This window comes from Emydura macquarii, unplaced genomic scaffold (assembly GCF_026122565.2).
Source record: "Emydura macquarii macquarii isolate MOO-44397 ecotype Brisbane River unplaced genomic scaffold, CSIRO-AGI_Emac_v2 contig_3671, whole genome shotgun sequence".
In the NCBI taxonomy this organism is placed as follows: Eukaryota; Metazoa; Chordata; order Testudines; family Chelidae; genus Emydura; species Emydura macquarii.
Window position 1 is genome coordinate 5,914,226 of NW_027133808.1, and position 27,603 is coordinate 5,941,828.

At 40.0% G+C, this 27,603-nt stretch overlaps 1 protein-coding gene across 7 annotated transcripts in view; it reads right to left on the bottom strand.

Moving 5' to 3' along the window:
* Positions 1-27,603, bottom strand: part of PCCA (propionyl-CoA carboxylase subunit alpha) — a 415,109-nt gene that overhangs the window by 76,158 nt on the left and 311,348 nt on the right. For 6 of the 7 annotated variants that reach the window (XM_067536816.1, XM_067536817.1, XM_067536823.1 and 3 more), the window contains one exon: positions 16,575-16,673. In XM_067536816.1, coding sequence (XP_067392917.1) covers positions 16,575-16,673 — 99 coding nt within the window. Of the gene's footprint in view, positions 1-16,047; positions 16,162-16,574; positions 16,674-27,603 lie in introns of those variants that run through there. The other variant, XM_067536818.1, reaches the window with a different exon arrangement.

The following is a 27,603-nucleotide window of genomic DNA, read 5'->3' on the forward strand; positions in this document are numbered from 1 at the left end:
CATGGGGTGGGAGTTGATGGCACCAAGGCCAAGGGTTCAGGACTGGAAAGGCCCAGTGCGGGTCACACTTTGCTAGAGCCTTTATACCTGGATGACTTCAGCATCACCAAGCATCCCGTTTGTCTTCTTTTGCTTTTTACACAGTACTGGGGATTGGAAGCAGTGCCGTGTTTCACTACATTCTGAGTCCCTTGGTGCTGGGGAAACGTATCAGTGCCAAGGATCTCTAGACATAGAATCCTTTCTAAGCACCGTATTCCTTACTGATGCTGGTGTGTGCTGCACCAACGCCAAAGCGCTCGGTCTCAGCTCCACCAGACTTTGCTCCATTGGTTGGCGAGCCGACTCCATAAGTAAAAACTTATGTCTCTGGCTTCTTTTCTTTAGGGTCCTGGGATGGAAACCTCTGCAGATCTTGCAAAGATTCCGTTGATGCGTCTCTCCCAAGCACTTGAGATAGGTTGAGTGTGGATCATCTCTGGGCATAGGTTTCTTACAGGCACCACAAGACTTGAACCAGGCATGCCCCAGCCCTGGGGCGGGATGACAAAAAAAGACCTCGATAAGCAGAGTACTAACTATGCTTATTCTAAGAACTAACACAACTAACACTAAGCATTAACTACTACCTGTACTTAGGGAAATTTCACTGAGGAAGAGCTTGCAAAGCAAGAGAAGCAATGTTCCAGAGACCCTCACAGTTGATAAGAAGGAACTGAAGAGGCAGAGGGTTGACAGCGCCCTTTATAAGGCAACATGAGGGCACAACTCCAGGGGCACTAGAGCCGACCCTACAGATACCACTAGGGGAAAACCTACTAGTGAATTGTGCATGCAGTTCACACACACCTACTTGGAATCAACATGAGCAAGCACTCAAAGAAGAACTGCCATTTTTTGGCTAATCTCCCATCATCCTTCATTTCATACAGAAATACAAAACAAAACAAAAAAACCTGTCTCTATTTTTCCTTTAAATGCTTTCAAAGCAATAGCTTAGTATCATGAGTGGATTTGTGGGGTTTCATAGCTACTGACCAGATCCTAGAAACCTTTCCTCATGCAGTTAGTCTTTACTCACATGAGCAGTCCTTTTGTTTCAAATGGGACTACTCACATGTAAAATCTCCTTGCATGCTTGGGGATTTGCAAAGTCAGATCCAAAGAATGCAAGGACTTCAGTTCAAAGTAACTAAAATGCCTACTAATGTGATAACTGTTGAGTCATCTAGAAAATAAATTCAGCAGCATGTAGACTAGAATCTATGACCTAAAACCAAATACATATTTATACTTAGAAGTGGTCTTCATAATCACAGTATGAGGGATAAGAAGATAAATACCCTCTTCCTTAGCCTGTCACTGTTGAAAGGGCACAGATATAGCAGCATGGTAAGTCCCCACAGCACCTGCTTACATTGTATCCAATATGCATTATCACATTCAGTCTTCAATGGTATCAAGAGTTCACTGTAAGCACTAAAATCCATCCCTCAAATTAACAGAGTGAGGAGAAAGAAGTTGTGGTGGGGGAAGGAGAGGAAAATTAAAAAAACACAGAAGGGGGGAGGAAGAAATTTTCCTTCTGAGCATATTTAAAAAAAAAAAAAAAAAGTGGATGGACTCTCCAACTCAAACATATGTTACCAAGACCAAAAAGAAAACTGCCAGGCTTTTGAACACCATATTACAAAAGAAGTCAGCATATTATCATAATTAATGTTTCAAATTACAGTTGTAAATAAATCTCAGCTGTTAAATGTGATTAGATCTTTTTTAAAGCATACTGAAAGGAGTTATTTCTGTTCTACTGGTGGGCTTGTTTCTGAGATTTGTAAATGCAACTGATGTTTTCAGGAAAATGAAAGAAGATGGTTAACAGTTACTCTTATTTTCTATCTTTTAAGAAAAGGAATGTACCAATCTCCACCTATTCTAAGTTGTATATTTACCTGAAACTATACATCCTAATAGATTGTTTCATATTACATGTGATTACTTGTATTTGATTGCTTTCCTGTTATAAGAAAGCACAGCTAATTAAAAACCTTTTTTTAAAGTAACTTGCAAAACATTTGTTTAGAGGTCTGAAGCAGAAAATAATTAATGCAAAGCATATTTCTACCATTTTTACAAAGCCTAAATAATATATTTTTCCTGTGAAAATAACATGTTTTATGTCTCAATTATAGGGTTTTTAATAATAATTTTATATTATATTAGGTTAAATTAATACAGGCTGAGATTCTAAGTTAACAAAATCCCATTTAAAACTGTAATACTTTTTTTCATGGGAACTTGGGGGGCAGACAGTTAAACTAACACCTGTGAAAAATAAAATGATTTTTAACTTTAAAAAATCATTTAAATTCTAAAATCTATCAAATTCACATTCAATTATTAATATTATATACAGATGGTTTTTTGTATTTAATACTGTATGTATATATTTAAATATACACACAAATATAACAAGATATAATCTGTGTAAACGAAGTACAGAAATATAAAGTGTAAATCCACGTGCATATATCTACATGTAAGTACAGACATGAGTGCATTCAAACATAGTTGCTTGATTTTCATACTACCTTGATTATATTCAATAATGCAATCATTTCAAAAGGAATCAATTCAATCTGGTGTTTCCCACTAAATTACAAGAGGTCTGTGTGACACTACTCCAAATTCTTCTGCTTTGCCATAGAAAATTAGTTCCACTTAGTTGGGTATCAATGAGCTATTCAGTGTATGATGCAATAGGGTTACAATCAGCTTAGTACTCAAGATTGCAATGGATGAGTACCTTTAGATAAAAATGAAATTTAGAAACAAGCTATAAAGGGGTGGTGGAAGGAAAACTTCCCCCATCTACAATATATGAGAGAGAGTCAAACACCACACAGATACAGACATTATTAGAATGTAAGAAGATCTCAAGGTATTTGCCAAAAGTGTTCAGATGCTCTTGGATCTGCAGACTACCTGCTGAGAGCAGGTGGAGAGAAGAAATGACTGCAAACAAAGAAACTGAAACAGACCAATAGCATTTGCTTTGCTTACAAATGAACAACTAATGTGTTGAGTCAAAATGAATATTCACTAAAGCTTAGCAAACAAACTGCATCTTGTGTTACTGAAACGACTTCATTTGCTCAAGTTAAGACTGGAGAATACATGGGTTTTTAGAAATATGTAAACATTGTTGGTGGCATATATATATTTTTGGCAATGCTTGGCACCAAGGCAAAAACAGTGGAGTAAAAACGTATTAAAATATATAGAACAAAACACATAAAAGGTAGCTAAAAATAATTACAGTAATATCACAGCCCATATGAGTACTGTGAACACATTTTAAATGCCACAGCTAAACATTTTAAAAAGCAACCATTAGTTTTTAGGGTGAATCAATGGGTTTCCAACTTGACACACTAAGGAGCTGATTTTCAGAGATGCTAGAGCATCTGTGCCTCTCATGGACTTCAACTGGATTTGTGGATGCAGGTGTGTCAATGTTGGGAACATAAACACTGATTCACCCAAAGTTAGTAGACACTTTAGATAATTTAACTTAGGAAAATATGGGCTAGACCTACATGTTATTTATTCCTACAACAGAGGAATGCAAAAATCAGTATTTTAAATTTGCAACTTTTCCCCAAGTTTCTTCCTCACCTGGATGAGACCAGGGTTTGTACCTCATAAACCTGAAGACTCCCCAAGATCCACATGGACTTCAGAGATCTGTTGGAGGCAACAAGAGTCTGTGAAGAAGCCCCTTGACTCCACACATGCCTTCCCTTCTATTCCTCACAGAAGACTTGCATTAAGGAACTTGCCTAACCAGGGCTGTGCTTGGAAGAGTTGTTAGGGTTCCACAGTGCAGAGGAGGAAATTGCATAAATTACTATGGATTAGAGCCACAGTAACTTATTCAGCAAGTTGTGTGCGCGCATGCCCGGGGAATCTGGAGCCCAGGAGGTGCACCACCCAGCCCTGCCTCCTGACACCTCAGAGGCCCATGTGCTTGAGTGGAAGTGTTGATTAAAATGTGCAGCCAACTGACGGACTACACTTGTGGTACATCCCATCCTGTGCTAGTACATATCATTCATATATATCTTCTTATTTGCTAATGCCAAAGCTGACTTCTGCTTTGTGAAGTATTGTAGGATATGCCTGTAGCTGAGGGAGATCCATTCGTTTCTTGTAGATGCAGTCTTCCAGGTAAACTACTGAATGGACAGTAGCCAATTTATCAAATATTGCACTATCAAATTCTAGTATCAGTAAAGATACTGTAAAAGAAATCTACACGGAACCCAACACTGAGCACAACTGTTTGGAACAACATGTGCCTTGATGTCACTGTCACCAAATTATGAACTGTACTAAATTGAATTTGCCTGTATGATTTAATGCACTGCCAATTTACAACAGCCTCTGTTATAAACTGAAGACAATATTACTTAGCTAATTCATTATTCATATAACAGGTTTCAAAAAAGAACTAGATAAGTTCATGGAGGATAGGTCCATCAATGGCTATTAGCCAGGATAAGCAGAGATTGCTGTTTACCAGAGGCTAGGAATGGCCAATGGGATGGTCACTTGATGATTACCTGTTCTATTCATTCCCTCTGAAGCACCTGGAATTGGCCACTATCAGAAGACAGGATACCGGGCTAGATGGACCATTGGTCTGACCCAGTGTGGCAGTTCTTACATTCTTATGTTCATAATATTAGATAATTTCCCCTTTTCGATAGTCCGTAAGGAACTGGTAGTTAACATAACTCCCATAAATGGTGCACATAATTAATTCATTTGTCAATTTTTTCTTTTTTGGTTAAACAGTTTAGCAATGTCTTCCTGACCAGCTATTTGGTCTTGTGCATGTTCCTGATAAAATGTTATTAGCTCTCCTCATAACCTTTTAAATTGCGTTTTCCCTAAATCATGCTATTATGTTAAATCATAATAGAATAGTTAGAGAGACAAGGTGGGTGAGGTAATATGTTTTATTGGATCAACTTCTGTTGGAGAGAGAGAGAGAGAAGTTTCAAGCTTACACAGAGCTCTTCTTCACTTGAAGAGGTATTTCCTCACCCACCTTGTCTCTCTAATATCCTAGGACCAACACGGCTACAACACCACCGCATAACAGAAGAGTTGGTTAACAAGTTTTGGAAACCCTACACAAATTTTCAGATGCTGGGATGCCTTGTATTTTTAAACTGTAATGCAATGCAGACGATAGACCACCATGCAATCCTACATCTCATGATAATCAGCATAATGGCCCCAGTTAGGATTTAATACGAACCCTTTTACAGGGATCCATGATTCTCTCTCCTTCTTAGCTGTCCCCCTTCTTTCTCCCACATCACCATATTGCATTTTACTTTATTTTGGTAACTTTAATTCTGCTCTCTGTTCAAAAGAACCCATTCTTACACTGGAGAATCTGTGTGTCAAGGGAGAAGCTCTCTTATGATTATCTTGCCCATCGACTAGTAGAATGTAATGCTTGAGTCTACATATAATTTTGGTGCTTGGGTGTGAACATTTTTCCTTACAACATTCATAACAAGTATTCAGGATCACTAGGATTTCCAACTCCTCTGGAGAAAATTATGGTGCTATGGTATTGTGATAGATAATTTTTTTTAAATTAACCTTTTGAATTGTAAAGGCTTTTGTCAGCCCCATTAAGCTGAAGAAGCTGAGAGCTAAATTGAAAAAGGTGAATGCAGACATGGCCTTATTGCAAGAGACCTCTCTCATTAAAAAGGCAAACAAACTCCACAGGGACTGGGTGGGCACAGTAATTAACTTTTCCTTCTAGGAAGAGAGAAATGACCATTCCTTTTCATAACATATTAAGAGTACAGGATGTTTGGTGTGTTTAATCCCTTCTTGGTCAAGCTGGTCATTTATAAGGCAGTAGTGATTTATCATTTTATGGTTTTTGGTAATTTAGATTCCCCAGCTCCCTCCCCACCACACAATCCATCCATATCATGAACATGGTGTTGAGTCAGCCATAAGGCAGAGTGATTTCAGCTGCTGACACATTATTAGATCAGTCATGACCTCTGGAGATCTCTCTGCCATTGCTAAGGTAGCCTTGCAGTTACTGACCCCTGACATGGTGGTGAAAGATATCTCGTACTTTTCAGCCTATGTATCAAAGATTACACGTTTGCCTTTCCTGTTGACCATATACATATTCAAGACTAACTTTTTAAAAAGTAACTTGAGCAACTCTGGTAGACTCCATGACAAATAATTCAGGTGTTTGCAAGTGTGACTAGTTGATTACTGCTACAAGATATGCACAGAAACTATTTACATACAGATTCTAATGCAGGGATAGTCCATTATTTTTGTCAAGGTCCACATTTCTTGGTCAAGATACAGTCAAGGTCCAGATTCCAGAGAAAATAATAAATAAATAAATAAAATAAAATAAAAAAAAGATTACAGGATCTGTTCAAAAGCATCTGGATGTCCGGATTTGGCCCATTGTCTGCCTTTTGACTACCCCTTCTCTAAAGCATGCTGATGATGCTTCAGAATCCCTTCTAAGAGTGACTTCTCTCTTCCTGTTTGTGTGTTATCTTGGGAAGAAATCCCCTTCAGCAAGAATTATCATGTCCTTTGCCTGGGATGTCACCATGACACTAATTTCAGGGAGCATGAAGAGTATCTGTGTTCTAAACCCTGTAGAGTTTTCAGATTTGCTGATTAAGCCTTTACCAGGAGTTTTTCACTCCTCTCTAAAGACTTTTTTGAAGACAGAATGAAATGGGATGCCAAATTCTAGTTTTGGTGAAAGATTTTCCCTTGCCTTTAGATATTTATTTGTTAGCAGCTTGGTCTCAATGGTGGCACCTCTGAAAGGATACCAGATGTCTTTCTATGTTACTCAACTGTCCACTTAAGGACATGGATGAAACCACCCTTGGTGGTGGATAGGACAATGAAGTTTGGTTGTTGGGGAGTGGGATTTTGGACTCAATCCTGAAAAGTCATTGTTGATCTATTTTGCACATACCCAAGAGGAACATTGACACTTGTCCTTTTGAAGCTGTCTCTGGAAAAGTCTGCACTCAAGTACAGGGGCAGAGAGTGGAATGAAGAGGTCCAAGCAATCTGCCCATTCTCTGACCTTCTCTTGGCCAAGCAAGCATCCACAGCTTGGAAACTGGTCTGTCAGAGCTCCTTTTCTGTGGTTCCTAGGAGGGATTTTTTCACAAATGGAGCACCTCTTGTTTTTGGTTTGCCCTGTTTATCCTCCTCTAGACATTGCAAGCTAGTCAATCGATACATTATTTAACCTAACTTGACACCTATCGTTTGAACATGGTCAAATATTCCAGCAAGAATACCATGATGTAGGCAAGAGGCCCATGCATCATGCATTGACTGCATCATGGTGCCACTTGTTACCAAACCTACTGAAATATCTTGATCACTCACTTTACTGCATGATAATGCCACCTGTGGGGAAAAAGGTGTATTAATTGAAAGCTGAGCATCTTGGCTGGAATCTTCTAGAACAGTGTTTCTCAATTAAATTTGGCCACAGAATCCTTTTGAACTAAATAAATAATTGCAGAACCCCCCAAACTCTTAACAGTATTTTTATATATGGGGCCAAAAAAAATGTCCATACAAACTAGGTCATCATTTCTCAATTAAATTACACTTACACTCGATACCCTCTGCCGAAAAATCTGGGACATCTTCCCTTTTTCGGCGGCGCGGAGAACAGCTGCTCTAGGCGGCATGGAGAACAGCTGCTCGCAGAACCCTTAACAGTGTTCCTGCGGAACCCCAGGGTTCCGCGGAATACCAATTGAGAAACACTGTTCTACAACGAACATTGTATGTATGTATATCTTACTTTGTATACCATGCCATTTACAAAGCACATTAAAACTAGTTAAAAGACATGGTCCTTGCCCCAAAAAACTTCCAAGCTACACTGACTAGACAAACATATGGAAATAAACTCGTAAGGGAGTGGAGAGCGAGAGAAGGGCTCACACCCATTAGACTTCCTCCCCCAACACAAACAGAAAAGATGCACAGCCATGAAACTGCTTGAAGAGTTGGTCTGCAGCATATCTAGCATAAGTGATATTAAAAATGGCTTTTTTATTTTATGGATGCTATGTGTGCGCTTTATTTTTAATTAAAATATTTTATGAATAATGTTAAGTTAAAGGCCAACCTAACAGCTAAAAAAAGTAAAAATAAATTACTCTTCCATTATTTTAGAAAATCATTTCACTGTGTTTTGCATTTTTCTGAATTAAAATAACTCACTTAAGTAACTTGTTTTTTGTAACTAGTAGCATAAGTATCTAGGCATAAGGGATAAGGGTAAGCCTACTTGAGACCATAAAACCTTACTGTTTTTTGTTACTGTTCTTATAAATTAGTGTTAAAGTATGAGACGTTACTTGACAATATTTGACTGGATAATTGACCAACTATTTTCAGATTGGTGAAATACCCAACCCTTGCCTGTTCCTCCATGAGGCACGGGGAGGGAAGGAGCTCAGTGGCGTGGTACGGAAAGCAAGGCCCTAGAAGTTTTGGTCTCAATGGGCAGAAGGAGAAAAAACTTTTGTTTTATTCTGTCATAAAATCAGGTTTCAGAGCTAGGACTGCAATGGAGAAAGACGAATTGCTGAACCGCTGCTCTCTTGCACAGCTGGATGTTGGGAAAAGACAGTTACTTACCTCATAACTGTTGTTCTTTGAGATGCATTGCTCATGTCCATTCTGAATTAGGTGTGTGCGAGCCGCATGCACCGGTGCCGGAAATTTTTCCCCTAGTAGTATCTACAAGGCCGGCTCTAGTGCCCTCTGCAGTGGTGCACGTACATAGAGTGCTGCCGGCCCCGCTCCCTCTTAGTTCTTTCTTGCTGGAACTCCAACAGAGGGGAAGGAGGGTGGGTTGTGGAATGGACATGAGCAACACATTTAGAAGAACGACAGTTAGGAGGTAAGTAACCGTTCTTTCTTCTTCGAGTGCTTGCTCGTGTCCATTCAAAATTAGGTTACTTACCAGCAATGCCTCCGGAGACAGGCAGGATTTCATATACGTGATGATTGCAGCACTGCTCTGCCAAATTCAGCATTGTCCCGTGCTTGCTGCGTAATGGCATAGTAGGACATAAACATATGTATCAAGAACCACATAGGGGCTCTACAAATGTCCTGAATAGGCACACGGGCCAGGAAGGCCACTGAAGACACCTGCACCTTTGTGGAGTGGGCAGACAGGGAAGCCAGTGGCGTGACCCCCCGCTTGCTCATAGCAGGACCAGATACTGGCCGTAATCCAGGACGAGATCCACTGGGACGACACCAGACGTCCCTTCAGCCGATCAGGGATCACAACAAAGATCTGTGTGGAATGGTGGTGGTCCTGTCGATGTAGAATGCCAATGCTCTCCTCACATTGAGAGCGTGAAGACGCCGCTCCTCGTTGGATTGGTGAGGCTTCAGATAAAAGACTGGCAGGAATATGTCCTGGTTCACATAGAAGTGGGAAACTACCTTTGGCAAGAAAGCTGGGTGAGGATGAAGCTGTACCTTGTCCTCAAAGAAGACCATGTATGGCGGCTCCGAAGTCAGGGCTTTTAACCCAGAGATCCTCCAGGCCACAGTGATCACCACCCAGAATGCCACCTTCCAGGACAGATGCGAGGGCGCAAGAAGCCAACGGCTCAAACGGCGGTGCTGTAAGTCTTAAGAAGATGAGGTTTAGATCTGACTGAGGGACCGGGTTCTGTGTTGGAGGAAAAAGTCTCTTTTGAGGAACCTGGATGCCATTTTGTGGGAGAAAACCAACTTGTCTTAGATCGGAGAGTGCAAGACCGAAATCACCACCAGGTGTACCTGAATAAACACGAAGGCTAAACCCTTCTGCTTCAGATGAAGCAGATAATCCAGGATCACCTGAATAGGGGATTTAGTTGGCGAGACGTTTTGACTCATTGCCCAGCAGGTGAAGCACTTCCATTTGGCTAAATAAGACACTCTTATAGAAGGCTTTCTACTCTCCAGTAGGATCCTCTGGACTTGAGCTGAGCAGTGGCGCTGATCCCTGCTCAACTATGGAGCATCCATGCTGTCAGCCAGAGAGTGGCCAGATCTGGGTGGAGCAACCGGTCCCGGTCTAGAGAGAGAAGGTCTGGCCTCATCGGGAGTGACCATGGTTGGGCCACTGAGAGCCCCGGCTTGGCCCAGACAGCATTGGTTTGGGATGCTGTCGGAGCTATCAGGATGACCCGTGCCCCATCCCTCTTTATCTTCACAAGGACTCTGTGTATGGGAGTATCGGGGGAAAATCATACAAGAGACCCCTTGCCCATGACAGGAGAAAGGTGTCTGGCAAGGAGTTGTCCACTGCTCTCAAGAGGGAGCAGTACAGGACACTTGTTTTCCTTGGTAGCAAAGAGGTCTACTTGGGGAGCTCCCCACCTCTGGGAAATGCTGTTGGCTACCTCCTGGTGGAGAGACCACTCGTGGTGAGAGCAAAAGGACCTGCTCAGACGATCCGCCAGCGTATTTTTCAAACTCGACAGATGGACTGCCTCCAGATGGATGTTGTGGCTTACACAGAACTCCCACAGACGCAGGGCCTCATGACATAGGGCTGAAGACCTGGCTTCTTCTTGCCTGTTTATGTAAGACATGGTCACTCTGTTGTCTGTCAGGACTTTTACCTCTTCGCTGGAGAGATGTGGAAGGAACACCTTGCAAGCTAGGCAAATCGCCCTGAGCTCTCTGACATTGATGTGGAGAGACGACTCTTCCTTGGACCAGAGACCTTGAATTCTCAGGGCACTGAGGTGGACACCTTAGCCCATGTCCGAAGTGTCTGATACCAACAACAGAGTCGGTGGGGGGGCCACGAACGGTACCCCTGCCAATACATGTCAGGGTTCCAGCCACCAAGACAGGTAGGTAAGTACATGAGGGGGGATTGTGAGCACACTGTCCAAGGAGTGTCTGGCCAGGGCATAAACTGTGGCATGCCACAACTGGAGTGGCCGAAGTCGCATCCTGGAGTGCTGTACCATGTATGTACACACTGCCATATGCCCCAGGAGACACACACTCTTGCTGTGGTGAGGGCATAGGCCATTAGTCGGACTATGGGCCCTGACAATGCCAAGAATCTGTCTTCAGGCAAAAGCACCTTGGCTTGAGTAGAGTCCAGGACTGCCCCTATGAACTCTATCCTTTGAACTGGTGTAAGTATTGATTTTTGCTCATTTATTAACAGGCCCAGTGACCTGCAGGTGTCTTTCACAATCTCGATGTTGCATCAGACCTGCCCTCTTGAACGACCCAGGATCAGCCAATTGTCCAGGTAAGGAAAAACCTGCACTCCTCTGTGCCTGAGGTGGGCAGCCACTACCGCCACGCATTTGGTGAATACACACAGTGCAGTGGAGAGGCCAAACGATAGAACCGCAAACTGGAAGTGTTAGGCACCCACAGTATACTGCAGGAATCTCCTGTGTCCCGGGAAGATAGCAATATGAAAATAGGCATCCTTTAAATCAAGAGTGGCACACCAGTCGCCCAAATCCAGGGAGGGGATGATGGCCGCCAGGGTGCTCATATGAAATTTTAGCTTCTTGAGGTATTTGTTCAAAGCACATAGGTCTAGAAGGGGCTGCAGTCCCCCCCCCCCCCCCTTGGCTTTGGGGATCAGAAAGTAGAGGGAGCAGAAACCCTTCCTTCTCAATGCTTAGGACACCTCTTCCATCACGCCCACATGCAACAGGACCTGCACCTCTTGGACAAGGTATTGCTCATGAGAAGGTCCGTGAAAAGTGACTGGGAGGGGAGGTGGGAAGGCGGCAGTGAAAGAAACTGGAGGGTATAGCCAAAAGCCATGGTGGTTAGATCCCAGCAGTACGTCATTTTGGCCCTCCAAGCAAGAAGGAAAGGTGTTAGGCAGGAAGAAAATAAATCGGGAACTTGGATCCTGAATGCAGTCTGGTAGATTGCTCTTGGACACACCTTCAAAAGCCTTGCTTTCCCCCAGAGGGGTGGTGGCTCAGTCCTGCTCTTGAGGTCGAGGCCGGTGAATTGCCTCGACAGCGCTTATAGCTCTTGTGCCTCCTCCTGAAGGGCTCCACCCGGGGCTGACCCCCGAATCGCTACTGCTGAGAGGGCCTGAAGTGCCTCATGGACGAAGACGGGGTATATAGGCCCAACGACTTCAAAGTGGCCCTTGAATTTTTAAGCCTATGCAGCCTGGCATCAGTCTGGTCCGCAAAGAGGGCGGAACCCTCAAATGGCAATTTCTCAATGGATTGCTGGACTTCTGCTGAAAGCTCAGATGATTGGAGCTAGGACACTCTCCTCATTGACACCACAAAGGCCATTGCCTATGCCACCGAGTCCACTGTGTCCAATGCCGCTTGCAGGGAGGCTCTGGCCAATGCTTTCCCTTCCCCCAGGACTACCTGAAATTCCTGATTGGAGGACTGTGGGAGGGAGTCAGAGAACTTCTCCAATGACTGCCAGATATTAAAATGGTAGTGTCCTAAAAGCACCTGCTGATTTGACACTCTCAGCTGCAGGCTCGCTGTTGAGTAAACCTTGCGACCAGATAATTCTAATTTCTTGGCCGCCTTATTTTTAGGTTTTGAACTCATTTGTTTCTGCCTATTACGCTCATTAGCTGCTGTCACAACTAGCGAACCCAGGGATGGGTGCATGTATAGATATTCAAACCTCTTGGCTGGGACATATTTCTTCTCCGCTTGCTTAGACATGGGGGGCAGGGAAGCCGAAGTGTGCCAGAGCACCTTAGCGAGCTTCAGCACCCCATCATGCACTGGGATGGCCACCCTAAAAGGAGCTGCGGATGCCAGAACGCCAAAGGGCTCATCTACTGGCTCAGACAGCTCCTCTATTTTAAGGTCTAGCTTAGCCACTACCTGCTCCAACAGGTCCTGGTGCGCCCTGTAGTCGTCTAGAGGAGTGGCACGATAGCCTGGTCCAGCGAAGAGGATGAGGAGGCAGGCACCTGAGGGGAAGCTGGATCCACCTCCCTGGTTGGGGTGGCAACTAACTGACAGGCTGCCTGAAAGAGAGTCCTCACGGTCCAACTCCATATACACCCTTAGTGCCGTGCCAGGGTCCCCAGAGGGTTGCCATACTGAGGTGCTCGCTGATGACTGCACATATGGGGTGTCGTGGTACTTGTTTGTTTTTTAAATAAGATATTTGAGAGATCTCTTGTATTTGCTTCAATTGCCAAGTAATGACGACTAGTGAGGCAATGAAAATCAGTTACTCTCAAGCAACCCCCTCATCATTTCTGGAGTAACCGTGATGAGCTCCTTTTGCTGTGATGACTAAGGGTTTGGGGAGCAAATGTGAAAACATAGGGTGATCCTATAAGCTCTGAAAAAAGCCATGCCTGCTCTCTCATCTAAGAAAAAGAAAAGGGAGCATATACAATATTTCACTTTCATAGAGATAATAGTAAAAGTGACCCAGCAACCATTTCAAAATGCAAGTAACAGAGCATGTACAGTAGCTGTATACTACTGGAAAGTATCAGTCAGTCTTCATGCACATCACTCAGTAAATCTTTCCAAACTTATCTATAAGCTTAAACAAACAGACAAAAGAAACAAAAAAAAAGAATGTTCTGCAGTTCCTGTATTTAGGGTCTGAAACCTATATAATAATAATCTGTAATAAGCAAAACTGCTTGAGATCCCAAATCAGTAGGAGAATCTACAGTTGGGGGAAGTCACTGGATTCAGCAATTTTTTTTTTTTTTTTTTTTGAGATTTTATCAGCAATGTCCTTAATACTCTGGCTCCTATGCAACAAAGCACTTAAGCACACAGTTAATTTTAAGCACATAAACATAGGGACTTCAATCTTGCAGGATCAAGCTACTTTATCCATTTTTGAATGTCACAGATCTACTCTCCTTAGACTGATACTTCCTTTATTTATACATTTTGGTCCTAGATCCTTTAGCAGATGAAAGAAAATAGACTCACATGTCTAATTACTTATTTTTAAGTGTAGAGGATTGCAGAGGATTGCAGATACATAGCAATTTGAATATCTAGACCACAATGTGCATAAATACATTTTAAAACAAAATATTTGAACATTTCCTTCTTTTCAACTTATGTGCTTAAGTGCATTGCTGCATTGGGATCAGAGTACTCAGCACCTTTCAGGATCAAGCCGTAGATGCATAAATCAATCTTCAAAGAAATATAATGTTCATAAAGAATATGCTAGTTAAGTAAATTTAGATGAATGAAACCAACTATGAAGAGAAATTAGAATGCCTGAAAATTAATAAAGCACAGCTGGAATTATACGATTCATTTATATTAGTAGTTTAAATGGCTCTAGGGAGAAGACTTGCTGAAGGAAGATACACCAAGACTCAGGGATCAATTGCTTTTGGGGACAAATTGACCTATAGGAACACACTAGTCTAATTTGGTTCTTGCAGAGGAACAGGTCTAGAGAAACATAACAAAAATCCAATTTGGATTCCAGTGAGCAGATACCAAGGGTTAATCACATTGTGCCCATAATTTTACATACACAAATCACAACATTCACAACTTTTCAAGCTATAGGATTTCTAAACAAAACAGAGGTTTACATATAATAGCTCAAGGAGAAACAATAACTACATGGCTTATTACACTTTTTGTTGTATAACATACACTCCAACATATTTGGTGTACAGCAGCTATAATGACCTCCTTTATGCATTTCATATGACAAATTGTATCCCAGCAGTTCAAGGAAAGCCACCTAGCAGTAAACATGCCCAGCTATGGCAACATTCTGTACTCTGGGAATTAAATGAAAATGCAAGTTCAAATATCATGCTTTAGCATATAACCAATCTTCCTATTATTAGTCACCCACAATAAAAGCTTCATAATGCTGTATAGTGCCGTAATATGTCCTTATGTACGCTTCCCATTAGTTTTGATCGTACCTCATCTGAAAACATGCATGTATGCATACCAAAATATGTTGGGTTTCTTCTAAAACATCTCTTACATTTTTATGAATATATACTGCTTCTTGCTGAATATTAGTAAAGTGAGCAGACACAAAAACTAAAGATTTTCTTTAGACAGCAGCAGGCAAATTCTGAGAGTGGAGAATGTAACTAAGAGCTGTGGATGATGTCCATCCACACTTACCCTGCAAGAAAACTTTGAATAGTCCCTAAAGAACACAGATGTGCTAGAAAGACCCATTTGTATATATCTGCCTAGGCATATAATGAGAATGTCACTCACTTCCTACTCATACCATCGTTAAAAGATACAACTATTTCGGATAGCAAGGCTGAAGTCATTCAAATTCAGACACATGGAAAATATCATTATCGTGACATTTGCCATGAATAAAAATGCAAAACATAAATGAACATGTTCAGCAGTACATTTTTTAAAAATGCAGAATCACTGATAAATTTATACTATTTTTCAAGAAATTCCAGGATTTCAGAATCTCTTTCCTATGACTTCTAGGGTCTGCAGACACCCTGATCTTATTATTAAAGTGACTATATAGTAAATGAAACTATGGCTATACTAGAGATATTACAGCGCTGCTGTAAGCACTAGTGTAGATGCTCTAAGCAGACACGAGAGAGCTCTCCCATCGACTTAATTAATCCACCCCCAATGAGTGGAGGTAGCTATATCTGCGGGAGTAGCTCTCCCACCAGCATAGCACTGTCCACATCGGTGTTTAGGACGGTGTAACTTATGTCGCTCAGGGGGTGGCTTATTCACACTCCTGAGCAACGTAAGTTATACTGACCTAAGTGATAGTGTAGACATAGCCTAGGCAAATTCTGAACCATCTTACCATGAGAAAAAGTAAAATACAGTTAATAAAAAATGGCAATGCAATTTCTTGTTTTTAAACACTTACACGGGGAATATTTTAGAATCTGATATAATTCATAACCAATTCTTTAGTTTTGTGGGGTTGAGAGGCATTGCTTTTTTATTTTTTTCTTCTTCTTTAAAGCAAGAAACTGCTACACATTAATACAAGAACAACAATACAGGAAAGATGCGGTCCTTGCCTTTCAATCTGAAAAGACCCAAAATGAGGGACACAAAATTATTAGTGCAGGAATGACTTGGAATTCGTTCCTTCAATAAATACATATTTCTTATTTCAACAATAAAAGTGAGGAGACACTACAATTGTGAGAAACATAAGCAAGTCTCCGACTAAAATGTGTGAGGTCCCTTGAAATGTGAGACATTTGAGACACTGTCTCTAATTTAAAGAGTATTCTGACATGTCATCTTCCCAAATATTTTCTCTAGAAATCCATCTCAATAAAGAGATTGTTAAACAGAGAGAGAAAGACTATGTTAGAGCAACACAGTATTTTCCTGTTGTACATCAAATTTAATATCCATACAGACATACAGTGTTTTTATTTCTGAAGGGGTGCAGTCATTTCAATTCCATAAATAATGTGTCAGTGAATTTACCTGGAAAGTCCTCTGAGCGCCATCAACGGTGACAGACAATAAGGGTGAAGCCAGGTTCCACTCACTGGTCACATTTAGTTTCATCCCATCAACTTCCACCTGTTGTGACACCAAACAAGATGGTTACCGTGAAGACGGACAGAAGACTGATCTCAAGTTCATTGCTGCATACCAAGCAGAAACCGTTTTAAAGCAGATGGCTCCCAAACAACCTGTCATGTTTACTGCTTCTGCCATAAAAGACAGGGTCCAACAACAGAGTCTTCTAGCCATCTCTGGGGAGAGGTGAAGGACCTGTGAACAGCTGCCTCCGACTAGCGAGGTTTCAAGTGATTTCCAGCAAGTAACAAACACCCATCCAACTTTTAAATCTATCTGGACATGCTACATTTACTGCAATTAGACAAGTAATGCATATAAATTCCAGTGACACTTTGCAACCCACACCACAGGGCTTGCATATAATATTCTCTCCAAGGACCGAGGAAGAACTTTCCCTGTGCTCCTAATGAAGGGTTTTGCATTGTTATCTTGATTAATATGAAGCAGTAATTAATTCTTTGGTGTTGCATCTCAAAGTCCAGTCAAACTTTGCAAGTTCTGTCATGTTTTTCCTCAGTCTTACTACTAATCAAAGGATTAATTTCACACTTACATTCCACTATGGTTATCGTGAAAGACTTCAGAAAAAAAATCATCATTGGATTTTTTAATAAGAGAATACTTCTACATAAAGGACAAACAAGCCGAGTTATGAAACAAAAGTTAATAACAGGAATAATGTTGATTGTGCTCTCTTACATTCACTCTAATTGAGCTATCATTATCTGTTAAAAGAAATGACTACGAACTGCTGAATGTTGTAGTATGCTACAAGGACCTTAGAGTAACAGCAGAGTTTAATAAAAAGGTAGTAAAAAATACCATTTATACAATTATATTATGTTGATTAATGTTTGTAGAGTGCTTTGAACATGTAAAATGCTATCTATGCAAGTACAAAGGTAAGTACAAATGATCTCAACTATAGATTATATTTTAAAATGAAAGGAAAATAGGCCTAGAATATATCCAATCAATAAATCACAGATAACATCAAGTTTACCAACATCACTTAGATTTCATGCCATTGAAATCATCCCAATAAACTGGAAGGAAATACTGCTATAGCAAAACTGTATTTAGACTAAGTACAGCGCCCTTTTTGGCAACATAGTAAAAACGTCTAAAAATCGGCAGTTTTAAATTTTAACATTTAAATAATTTCATTTGATATGTCTGAAAATAGGATAAGACAGCAGAAATTAGACTGTATCTGAGGGAGTCCTATATAAACAAACACATATGGCTAACATGCATAATTTCATTTTAGCTTGGAAAACCTTTAGCTCAAGAAACCTCTAATTCCACGGATGCTTATTTTAGAATATAAAAGCTGCCTTTAATGGATATGATCTACTCAATATTCCTACAGGTTTTGACTTCAAATACAGTTGTGCATAGAGATCATGAATAAAACAAGTCATTTATAATGGTTCACCAAAAGGCTAGATCAGCTGGTAGGATCCAGCTGCTTTGCACTGTTCCAGCAATGCAAAACAGCCATCATCCTGGCTTAAATTAAACCAGATTTACAGCTGCTGTGCATGGCAGGAGCAGCACAAAGCAGCCAGAATGTATCAGTGAATCTGTCCCAATGTCAATAAAAGTAAATGGTCAAATATCTACTAAGAAACAACCAGTTGTGTTAAAACAATCACACTAGAAGACCACCTTCAAATCCCTCCTCAAAATTATCCTCTGCTGTGATGCCTACAAAGAACTTGGCAATGGCTAGGCTGCTGGTGTGTTGAGACTACTGTCTATCATGCCAACCAGTACTGTATCATTCTTTCCTTGTATTTCCCTGTCTATCTGTGGCCATCTGTTGTCTCTTATCTGATATTTAGACTGTAAGATCTTTGGGGTAGGGACCATCTTCTGTTCTGTGTTTGTACGGTGCCTAGCAAATTGGGGTTCTGGTCTATGACTAGGGTTCCTTGGTTGTACGGTAATACAAATAAATAATAATAATCTTGCAACGTTTCTCAGGAACAAGGAAACAAAGGAGCAGCTGCCAGAACAGACCAGAATACTGGCAACAAGCAACTGAGACTGCACACTAGGGTTGTACTTCTGCAAAACTTACATATAGTCTGGTGGAAGCTACAGCTGATATCTAAATACTAATCAAGGGGGAAGGGTGCAATTCAACACCTCAACTCTGCAACCAATTTCATTATTAGTTCCTCTATCACTGTAAAAAGGTATAAAAAAGTGTCAAGCTGGCAAGTTACCAGACTCTGAGCCCTCACAAGAATATATACAAGACTAGTCATCTGTAATTCAGATAACATTAGCACCCAAGAACTGAGGCAGAATGCACTAGGAGAGAGGAGATGAGGCAAGTTGTTGGCTCTAGAGCAGGTTTGAATAGTGAAGCATGGTTAAAACACAGCAGCACTTATTGTGGATTGTGTGGAAAAGGAGAAAATGCATTGTTTCTACCATATATTCACCATTCAGGAAGGCATGAAGGGCCAAATGAGGAAATAAAATATGCAGTATGTACTACAGAGAGTTCAGAGAAAACTTTGCACAGGTGACAGGGTCTGCAGAAGCTCCATTTCTTAAAGTGGCAGGGAGGGGGAAAAATATATCACAGGAAAAATGAGGCAAGGTCTGAAGATAAGAGCAGAGTGGCCTTGCAGGAAGCAGGTTAATTAGACTAGATAGCAAGAAGCTTCCATGCAATCAGAAAACAGAAAGGAAAAAAAAGTTCTTTGAGGAATTAATAGAAATCAAATTCTGCCAAGCCTGTCCATACCATTGTTTTAAACAGAAAACAGCATCAGTAGCTTGTCGAGATTTGAAAGTACCTCCTTCTAGGCAGTGGCCATTCAGACATTACAGGATGACACCCTAGGACAATAGTACCGTTGAGTGGTTTACAGACACTAAGTAGTAAACAGATGAGCCAATTTTGCAACATTAAGGTTTTGTTTAATTTTTGTCCTGAGCTAACAAGGCTACAACAACCAACCAAGAAACTCTAGGATCCCTGTGGGTATGTGGCAGGTTTTGAATGTGCAAGATCATTTGTTTGGCTGTAAGACAAAGCGAGAGGAAGAGGGTTTGGACTCAGCACTTTCAGCTGCTGAGGTTCAATTGGACAAAACAGAAAAAACAGAAGCTGGAAATACCATGAAAATAGATGCCTCTTCACAGTATTTCTGAATTGTCTTATTTACCATATTCACTACTGACAAGACATTTTGGTGGATGTAATCGTACCAGAGTATAACTTACAGCCTTATTTATGCTAGATCCAGAACATCACTCAACACAATCAGCAATGGCTCAAAAATTTAAAAAAATCTAAGAGGAACTGCATAAAAGGTGCATGAAAGAGCAAACAGGATGGGGATGGCCTTTGGGGAACAGTATAATGCAGCACAATGCAAACGCAAATTGGGAAAGGCAACAAGAGGGGAGAGCTTACATTAAGCCTGATAGCTATTTTTTTTAAAATAAAAGCTGAACGCACTAAAGCTTGCATGATAGGAACACCTTTGATACAAATTAACTAGTCAGTGATAAGGTGCATTATCTGCTTGCATTTGTTGACAAAAAAAATATATTCACATCAGTTTCACAGAAATCTGCTTCCCCCCCCCCCCTTTCTTTTTTTAAAATGAATGGCAAGGTCAGCATTAAATACCTTTGAAGTGGTTGTCCATGTACTCTCAAAAAGAAGGTAAAATATGTGAGGTTTCAATCTCATTAAAAGAACCTCTTTTTACAAACTTTCCTTTTCTTCATATTTGCACTTACTTCTAAAAAAGACCCCAAAAGAGAGTTCCAGCTATACATCACTTGTCCTGAAGAAAGCTCAGTTAACTATTTATAGATCCTGCCCTTTTGTACCAAACTAGATCAAGCTATGTATTCAGTGCATGACTGCAGGAGAGAAATTCATTTGCTCTAAGTGTCATCAAGGCAGCCTTTTACCTGCTATGAGTGAGACCAGAAGATTTTGAATTGCTGGGCTCTTACTTCAAATGCACATTTCTACGTTGTATGGAGTACCATGATTTCTTTCAGATTTTCAAAGCATTTTAGCACATTAATAGAGTGGATAGCCCATAACTGCAAGGTCATCTTCCTCCCTACTAACTCAAACACACACACAGTCAGCTCCATATCAGATTTCTTTTCTGTAAGATTACACAGATTCATGTAAATGATCAGTAGAGGCTGTGTATATCTCACTTTATTAAAAATAATTTGTTTTTGGCATGCCCATCCCAGTATGTGAAACTTACCATAAGGTTTAGTGAAGGTCGCTACTAAATAACTGTGAGATATCAACTGGGAGAGAGGACGTGGAAGAAATTTTAAAAAGTTAACAAACATCTTGTGGGAAAAAATATCTTGATTTATTTGGAAATGGCCTTTTTAAGATGAGAATTACGTACTAGATGGGCTTCTGTGTCAGGTCTAAGCTAAATATTGTGCTACAGCAACTGCTGAGCATTGACAACAGTCTATCAATTGAACAGAAAAGTTTTATTTCATATCTCATTTACAATTTGGTGCATAGATCGATCCATCAAGGTCAGCAGGCTTCAAAATAGCTAAGAAGAAATAAAAATGTTCTTTGTTATACTTGAAAGTTGTATAGTGTCTTATGTTGGATACATCACCTAGATGGTCATATTGGACACAATCTGCCACTAGTTTCAATGATTTTTCCCATTGCACTGCAATGACAGCAATGCTATTTCTCTTTAAATTAGTAAAGAAAAGGACTGACGGAACGACACTTTCGATTTGAACATTTTGTATTGACAAGAGCTAGGTGTATTGTGCAATTGGGTACTGACTTCATTCAGTAGTGCCAATCCTACTGATCTCTGTTGTCATAAGAGAACACAGATATGTATATACTGCAGCTGGGGCCAGACTCCCAACCTGGGTAGACAAATCCACGCTAGTGGAACTCAGGCTACTGCACTAAAAATGTGCAATGTGGACGTTGCAGCTCCAGCTGAGACTCAAGCTAGCTACCCGAGCTCAGATCCAGGAGGTCGAGTGAGCTTGAGAGCCTGAGTTGCGGCATCCACACTGCTATTGTTCGTAAGCTAGCGCGAGTCCGCTAGCACTAATTTGTTTATCTGGGCTGGGAAGCATGCTCCCAGCTAAATAGACTAATCCCAGGTTATGGCTTTAAGCACACAAACTCAGCTATCACCTACCATCCCCAGACTAAATTAAAGCTGGCCCTTGGATTTCAAGACAACTATAGAATCACAGAATCAGAGAACCATAGAGTCGGAAAGGACTGCAAGGGTCATCTAGTCTAACCCCCTGCCAAGATGCAGGATTTGTTGTGTCTAAACCATTCAAGACAGATGGTTATCCAGCCTCTTTTTGAAAACCTCCAGTGACAAAGATTCCATGATTTCCCAATGCAGTCTGTTGCATTATTCTACTATTCTTACAGTTAGTGAAGTTTTTCCTGAGATTTAATCTCAATCTGCTATCTGTAGTTTGTAAATACATCATAGAATTAAAGCAGGTTCTCTCTTAACTCCATCCTAATTCACACATTGGCCACTTCGGATCTAATTTATGCCCCTCATCCAAAAAACAGTGTGAACATATCTGTACTCCATATTAATCCAACTGGGTAAAAACAACTTTTTACTAGCTATGCCAATCATCAGAGTGAAGTGGCCCGTGGAGATCTTTTCTTTTTTACCTCCAGGTGTAAAAATCAACTGGCTCATTCTTACTTTAAAATTTAGGCAAGAAAAGAAACTAGATGAAGGAAAACGTAAACAGGAGGCTATTTATTCTGACTTTTTATGAGCATGCTAACTTTTAAAACAATGAGCTCATATGCTAAAACTGAAGCAGGTATTTTTACTGCAGGCCTACAAAGAGCATCAGTAAGTGAGGGCACATCTTCACTGATGGCGGCAAATTCGCTGCCATCAGATCAATCTATCTGGATCGATTGAGCGGTCAGTGAAGACCCGTTCAATCGATCCAGAAGTCGACACGTTAAAACCACCCCCTCAAGTGCTGCAGTGCAGTGAAGATGCCACATAGAAGAGGAGTTACAAAGTCAATGGGAGATACACAAGCTCCTCTGTGTAGTTTGCGTAACTCCTGTCGACTGCCGCCGAATTTGAAGGTAAGTGGAGACCAGGTCTCAGATGAGAATACGTACACTACAGTACATTTTTGGTGGTGTGAACTTTACCCCCGCCCCCCACCCACCCACCCACACACCCACACCCACCCACACAAAAATGCACAGCTGTTTTTCTCCTGATCACTCTTGGCTTGAAACAAATACACATTTCTCACCAAATGAACCAACATAACTTTTAGAAAGTAGAGACTGTGAGAAAGTGTTCAGAGTAATAGTAAGCTTATTCTCATTGTAAAAACAGCCTGAACCATGCTTTAAAATAAACACAGGCAAGAAAAGGAGAATATCAATTACTCTAGAGGCTTCAATGATAAAGGTGAGAAGAATTTGACCACATAATATAGTTCAGCCTAAAGTATAAGAGTTAAGGGCAAGAGGAAAAGCTAAAGCAACAAGGACATGTCTTTCCCCCATCCTTACATTAGTGCCACCTTCATAAAAAGAATGGAGATTTAAAAGTTTGGAAATGGCTCCAATTTTGAAACAAGATGGATACCATAGGAGATGACTCATTACATAGAAACACAAACAATACTTTTTTACATTTATTGCTCTTTGATCATATAATGGCTTTGGGTTGTTTACCATACACTCATTGATAGAAGCAGAGATGTCTTGTGCAAATAAATGCTGTATGAATTCTATGAGGTTTTTTTTATATCCTCAATAAGTCAAGTTTAATTAGGAGTTAATAGTTTGCCACTGTTTTTCCCCCAGGCTTCACTTCAAATTTGCCATGTTAAATGTATCAGCTAAAAACAAATCAACAATATTTTTTTAAAATTCTTTCCCACAATAATTAATTCTAGTTCTTTTTATGTATTTAACTGAACACATTTAACTGCATTTTTAGTACATATAAAGTTGATATGGAAAAGTTTCCACCAGTTGTTTGGAACGTTCAGTTTTCCGATCTACGCAAATGTAGGGGAAAAAGCAAAGTGCACACCCTGAAATAATTTGGCATTAGAGGCAGATTACCAACATCCTTTAGTATTAAATAAAAATAATTTCCTCAACAGAGAAACCTCATGTCTGACTGCGGTACTGTAACTACAAACTGAAGTCAGCACCTGCTAACCAACCTCTATTTTAATTACACATAAATATTCAAAACTTTTCGCAAATCAAAGATATAGGTCTTTATAATAGTTGTGAACAACAATGGAACGAGTCCTACAGTTCACTAAATAAAACATGCATAACACAAAATGAATTCAGAAAGTCTTGTTTACGGAAACAATGAAGAATTCTGGAGGCATCCTCCAGAATTAAAAGAAATTAAAGAAAAGACTGTCAAATTCGTAGAGGATGCAGTACAACATACCCTATCCCTCAATTACCAAAATTGAAGGAATACACCACAAATCTATTATCTTAGCCTGTTTAAACAACATAAAAAACTTTGTGGGCCTCAACTCCAAATGCATTTGTTTTTTATTGTTTTATCACAATGAGACAGAAGGTTATTTCTTAAAGAATACTTATGCAGAGATACCTTAGACTGGTCTCGAAACATGCTGGTTTGCTTTGGGATATCTCAGTAACACCATTACCATTACTTATATTTGAGTGGCTAAAACACAAAGTTTTGTGTTGTGCTCTTTTTTAAAACTTAATGGAAACAACAGATAACCCCTCCTATCCTAGAATCAAGACTGGTTTTAGATTTTCTATACAAACCACCTGTAACACTCCAGTGATGGGAAAATAATGGAAACTTTAATTATGGACATTAATATATTTACTTTTAAGCCTCTCTTAGTCCCCAAAGATACTAACATTTTCCATTACTTTCTCCTAGCAATTGATTTAGGCGCAAAACCTGAGCCAATGCCCAGCCCATGTAACCCAGCTGAGCTTTGGCCAGCTGTGCAGGGGAGAAACCATCTCACCTAGCTGGCAGAGAGTCACTCCACAAAGACTACTCCAGCCTAGTGAGCTGAAATCGTAGCCACAGTCCATATGGGATTTCTGAGGAGGAGAGGTCAAAGACTGGTAGATCTGCTGCAGATCCTCTGGCCCCTCCCCCATGGGCTGAGAGCCTGTTTTGAGCAGAGCTCCACACAAGGGGTGCTCAACCCCCAAGCAGTCTCCCCAAATCTTTGCTCCCAGATCCCCACCATCTCCACTGCCAGGGGCCCACCACAGACAGAGGGTGTATTTGTCCTAAAATGACTTTCTATAGGGGGAACAAAATATTCCATCATCTCACTGACAACTAACAGAGGAAAATCTTAGTAATTTTCTTCTTCTTCTTGTCAGATCATCACTGGCCCTAATGCAACGATGCAGGGTAATATGGTTCCTCTTGATCCCCTTGTGTGGCCTTCCCAGATGCAAGAAATGAGCAGATGTTGCAGGACTGCTGCTCCCCCCATAAGCAAGTGGACTGAGACTAAACGTTGATGAAATGGGGATGGAGAATAAGCTGCACCCTCTAAAGGACTGCATAAATTACTTCTCCACTGGAGCAAGGGGAACCAAGAAAAGAAACAATTCATGTGTTTTTGGAAGTCTGTGATGACTGTGAAAATGAAAATTTTATTTTCTTTAAAATCACAGAATACTAAATATTGTAAATTATAACCACGATTACTATTTCTATAAAAGCATCTTCAAACAGACTAACACTGCACATTTAAATGGGCAGAAGTCAATTCAGATACGCCTATTTACGCCAACTGAGGATCTGGCCCCATGTACTTAAAATAAAATAGTTACTATCTATTTAATGCTGAATGATGCTTTCTTGATATTTTAACTTCTGAGAGAGCTAAACAGGCTTTTATGAGTGTCACAGTGAAGGGGTACACTTTACTAAGAGAGCTATTAGGAAACTACTCCCGGGGAAAACAAATGATAGCAAAAATCATGGACAAGTCCTGGCTTTCATATGGCCATTAAATACACGTCATTTTCAACTTGATGCTACTACTTGCCCTCCTGTAACAATTATTCTCAATGTCTTTTTATCTGTCCCACAAAAAAATTGATTGCTTCTGCTTTATTAAATCCTCCACTTACATCTACTCTATTGTTTGCCTCTTTCCCTTTCATCTTCTCCACATTAATTCCCCACATCGCTTTTGATCTAGTGTTTTTGTTTCCTTTTTCCCCTACAGATTCTTCCTGATGAAGAATTTGCAGCTATAATGCTGCAGCTAATGTGCAGGGTGCTATTTTATTGATTTTCTACCACCCTACACCTATTTGTTCTGTATAATGAATAACATTACACAATAACCACAGGACTGGTTGTCTATGGCTACATCTTGGAAAATGACTTCACTAAGTCAAAAAAAAAAATAGGTTCTACTTTGTAGGTAAATATTCTTGCTTAATTATAATTAAAAACAGCATATGCAAACAGCCAGGAAAAACAAACATTTGTTCTCTACCATCCAGAGAATTTTTCTTTGGCACAGTGACACTTACTGGCAAGCCAAGTTAAAAGAATAATTTGCAATTTTCACTGCTGCTAAATAGGAAATAGGAGCCCTCTCTCGGAACTTATCTATACTGTTGTAATAAATGTCTATAGAAACAAACTAAAAACTACATTACTTATTTTCATGCAGAAAGGATGATATTGATGGAACTAGAGAAGCTGAACTTTGTGGTTATAATCCATCCGGTACAACCCTTGGCATTTGACTCTACTGGAACAGGTTTCAGTCTACTCAGAAGCATTGGAAGGTTTGTTAAGAATGCCACTTCCCAGGTTTAAATAAATTTCATATTACAAAGTTTTACACCCCTGATTTTAATGGATTTTATCTTTATTTCAGACAACTTTAAAGCTTACTTAAGCACATTCTAATACATAAAAGAAAGATGTGGCAGGTTTTATGTAGGTATCCTAAACAATATTAAGTATGACATTATTTTAAACAGTAAACTAGTTTTTGCCAAAAGCATTGAATAAGTGCGAACACCCACACAAAAAAATCCAACTAAATCCTTCTTCAGTTTTGACGTTAAAGAAGAAGGAAAAAAAAACCCTCACAACTATAGCCATAGAAAATATAGTTTTATTTTGTAAGAATCTGTAACCCACATTAAATCATATATTTAAAAATCTATAGCCTGCACTTTGGCATCTTACAAGAGTAAATAATATTCAATAGTTATCTTTCTGAATTACATACAGCCTGTGAGTCCTATGGCAGCTAGAGGCATAGGTTTAAATCATTAGGTTTAAAACTACAGCCTTGTAACTCTTGTTATTTTCTGTTAGGTGCGGTAGGGGAATTTACCAGAGACAAAAGAATATACAGACAGTTCTACTATATGCATAAGTTTTACAAACACTTGTTTCTCTTTAAAAAAAGTTTCCTCCATTTTGGAGATATTAATTGTTCTAGGAATATTTTGCTATTTTAAGTGTAGTATCTTTCAAAAGAGAAGAAACTTTATGAATACCCACGTAGTGAAATATATTCCTGTAGCAATAAATGCAGACACTTATACAGCTCTTAATTTGTACTTCCAAAACACACACAGAAAGGAAATATTTTTAAAACTACATAATTTGCGAGAATAATCTACACTCTATACATATTAGCAACTCCATGTATTAATTTCACCACAAATATGACAAAATCTGTTGTATACTTGTGTACCAGTTCCTACAAAAATATACTTTAATGTAATAGTGGTTTGAAATCAAGATCTTCAATTTACTATAATACTTCATAAATGATTACACTAACACAGACAATTACCGACACATAAAATACAGTTTTAAAAGGCCTCACTTTTCTT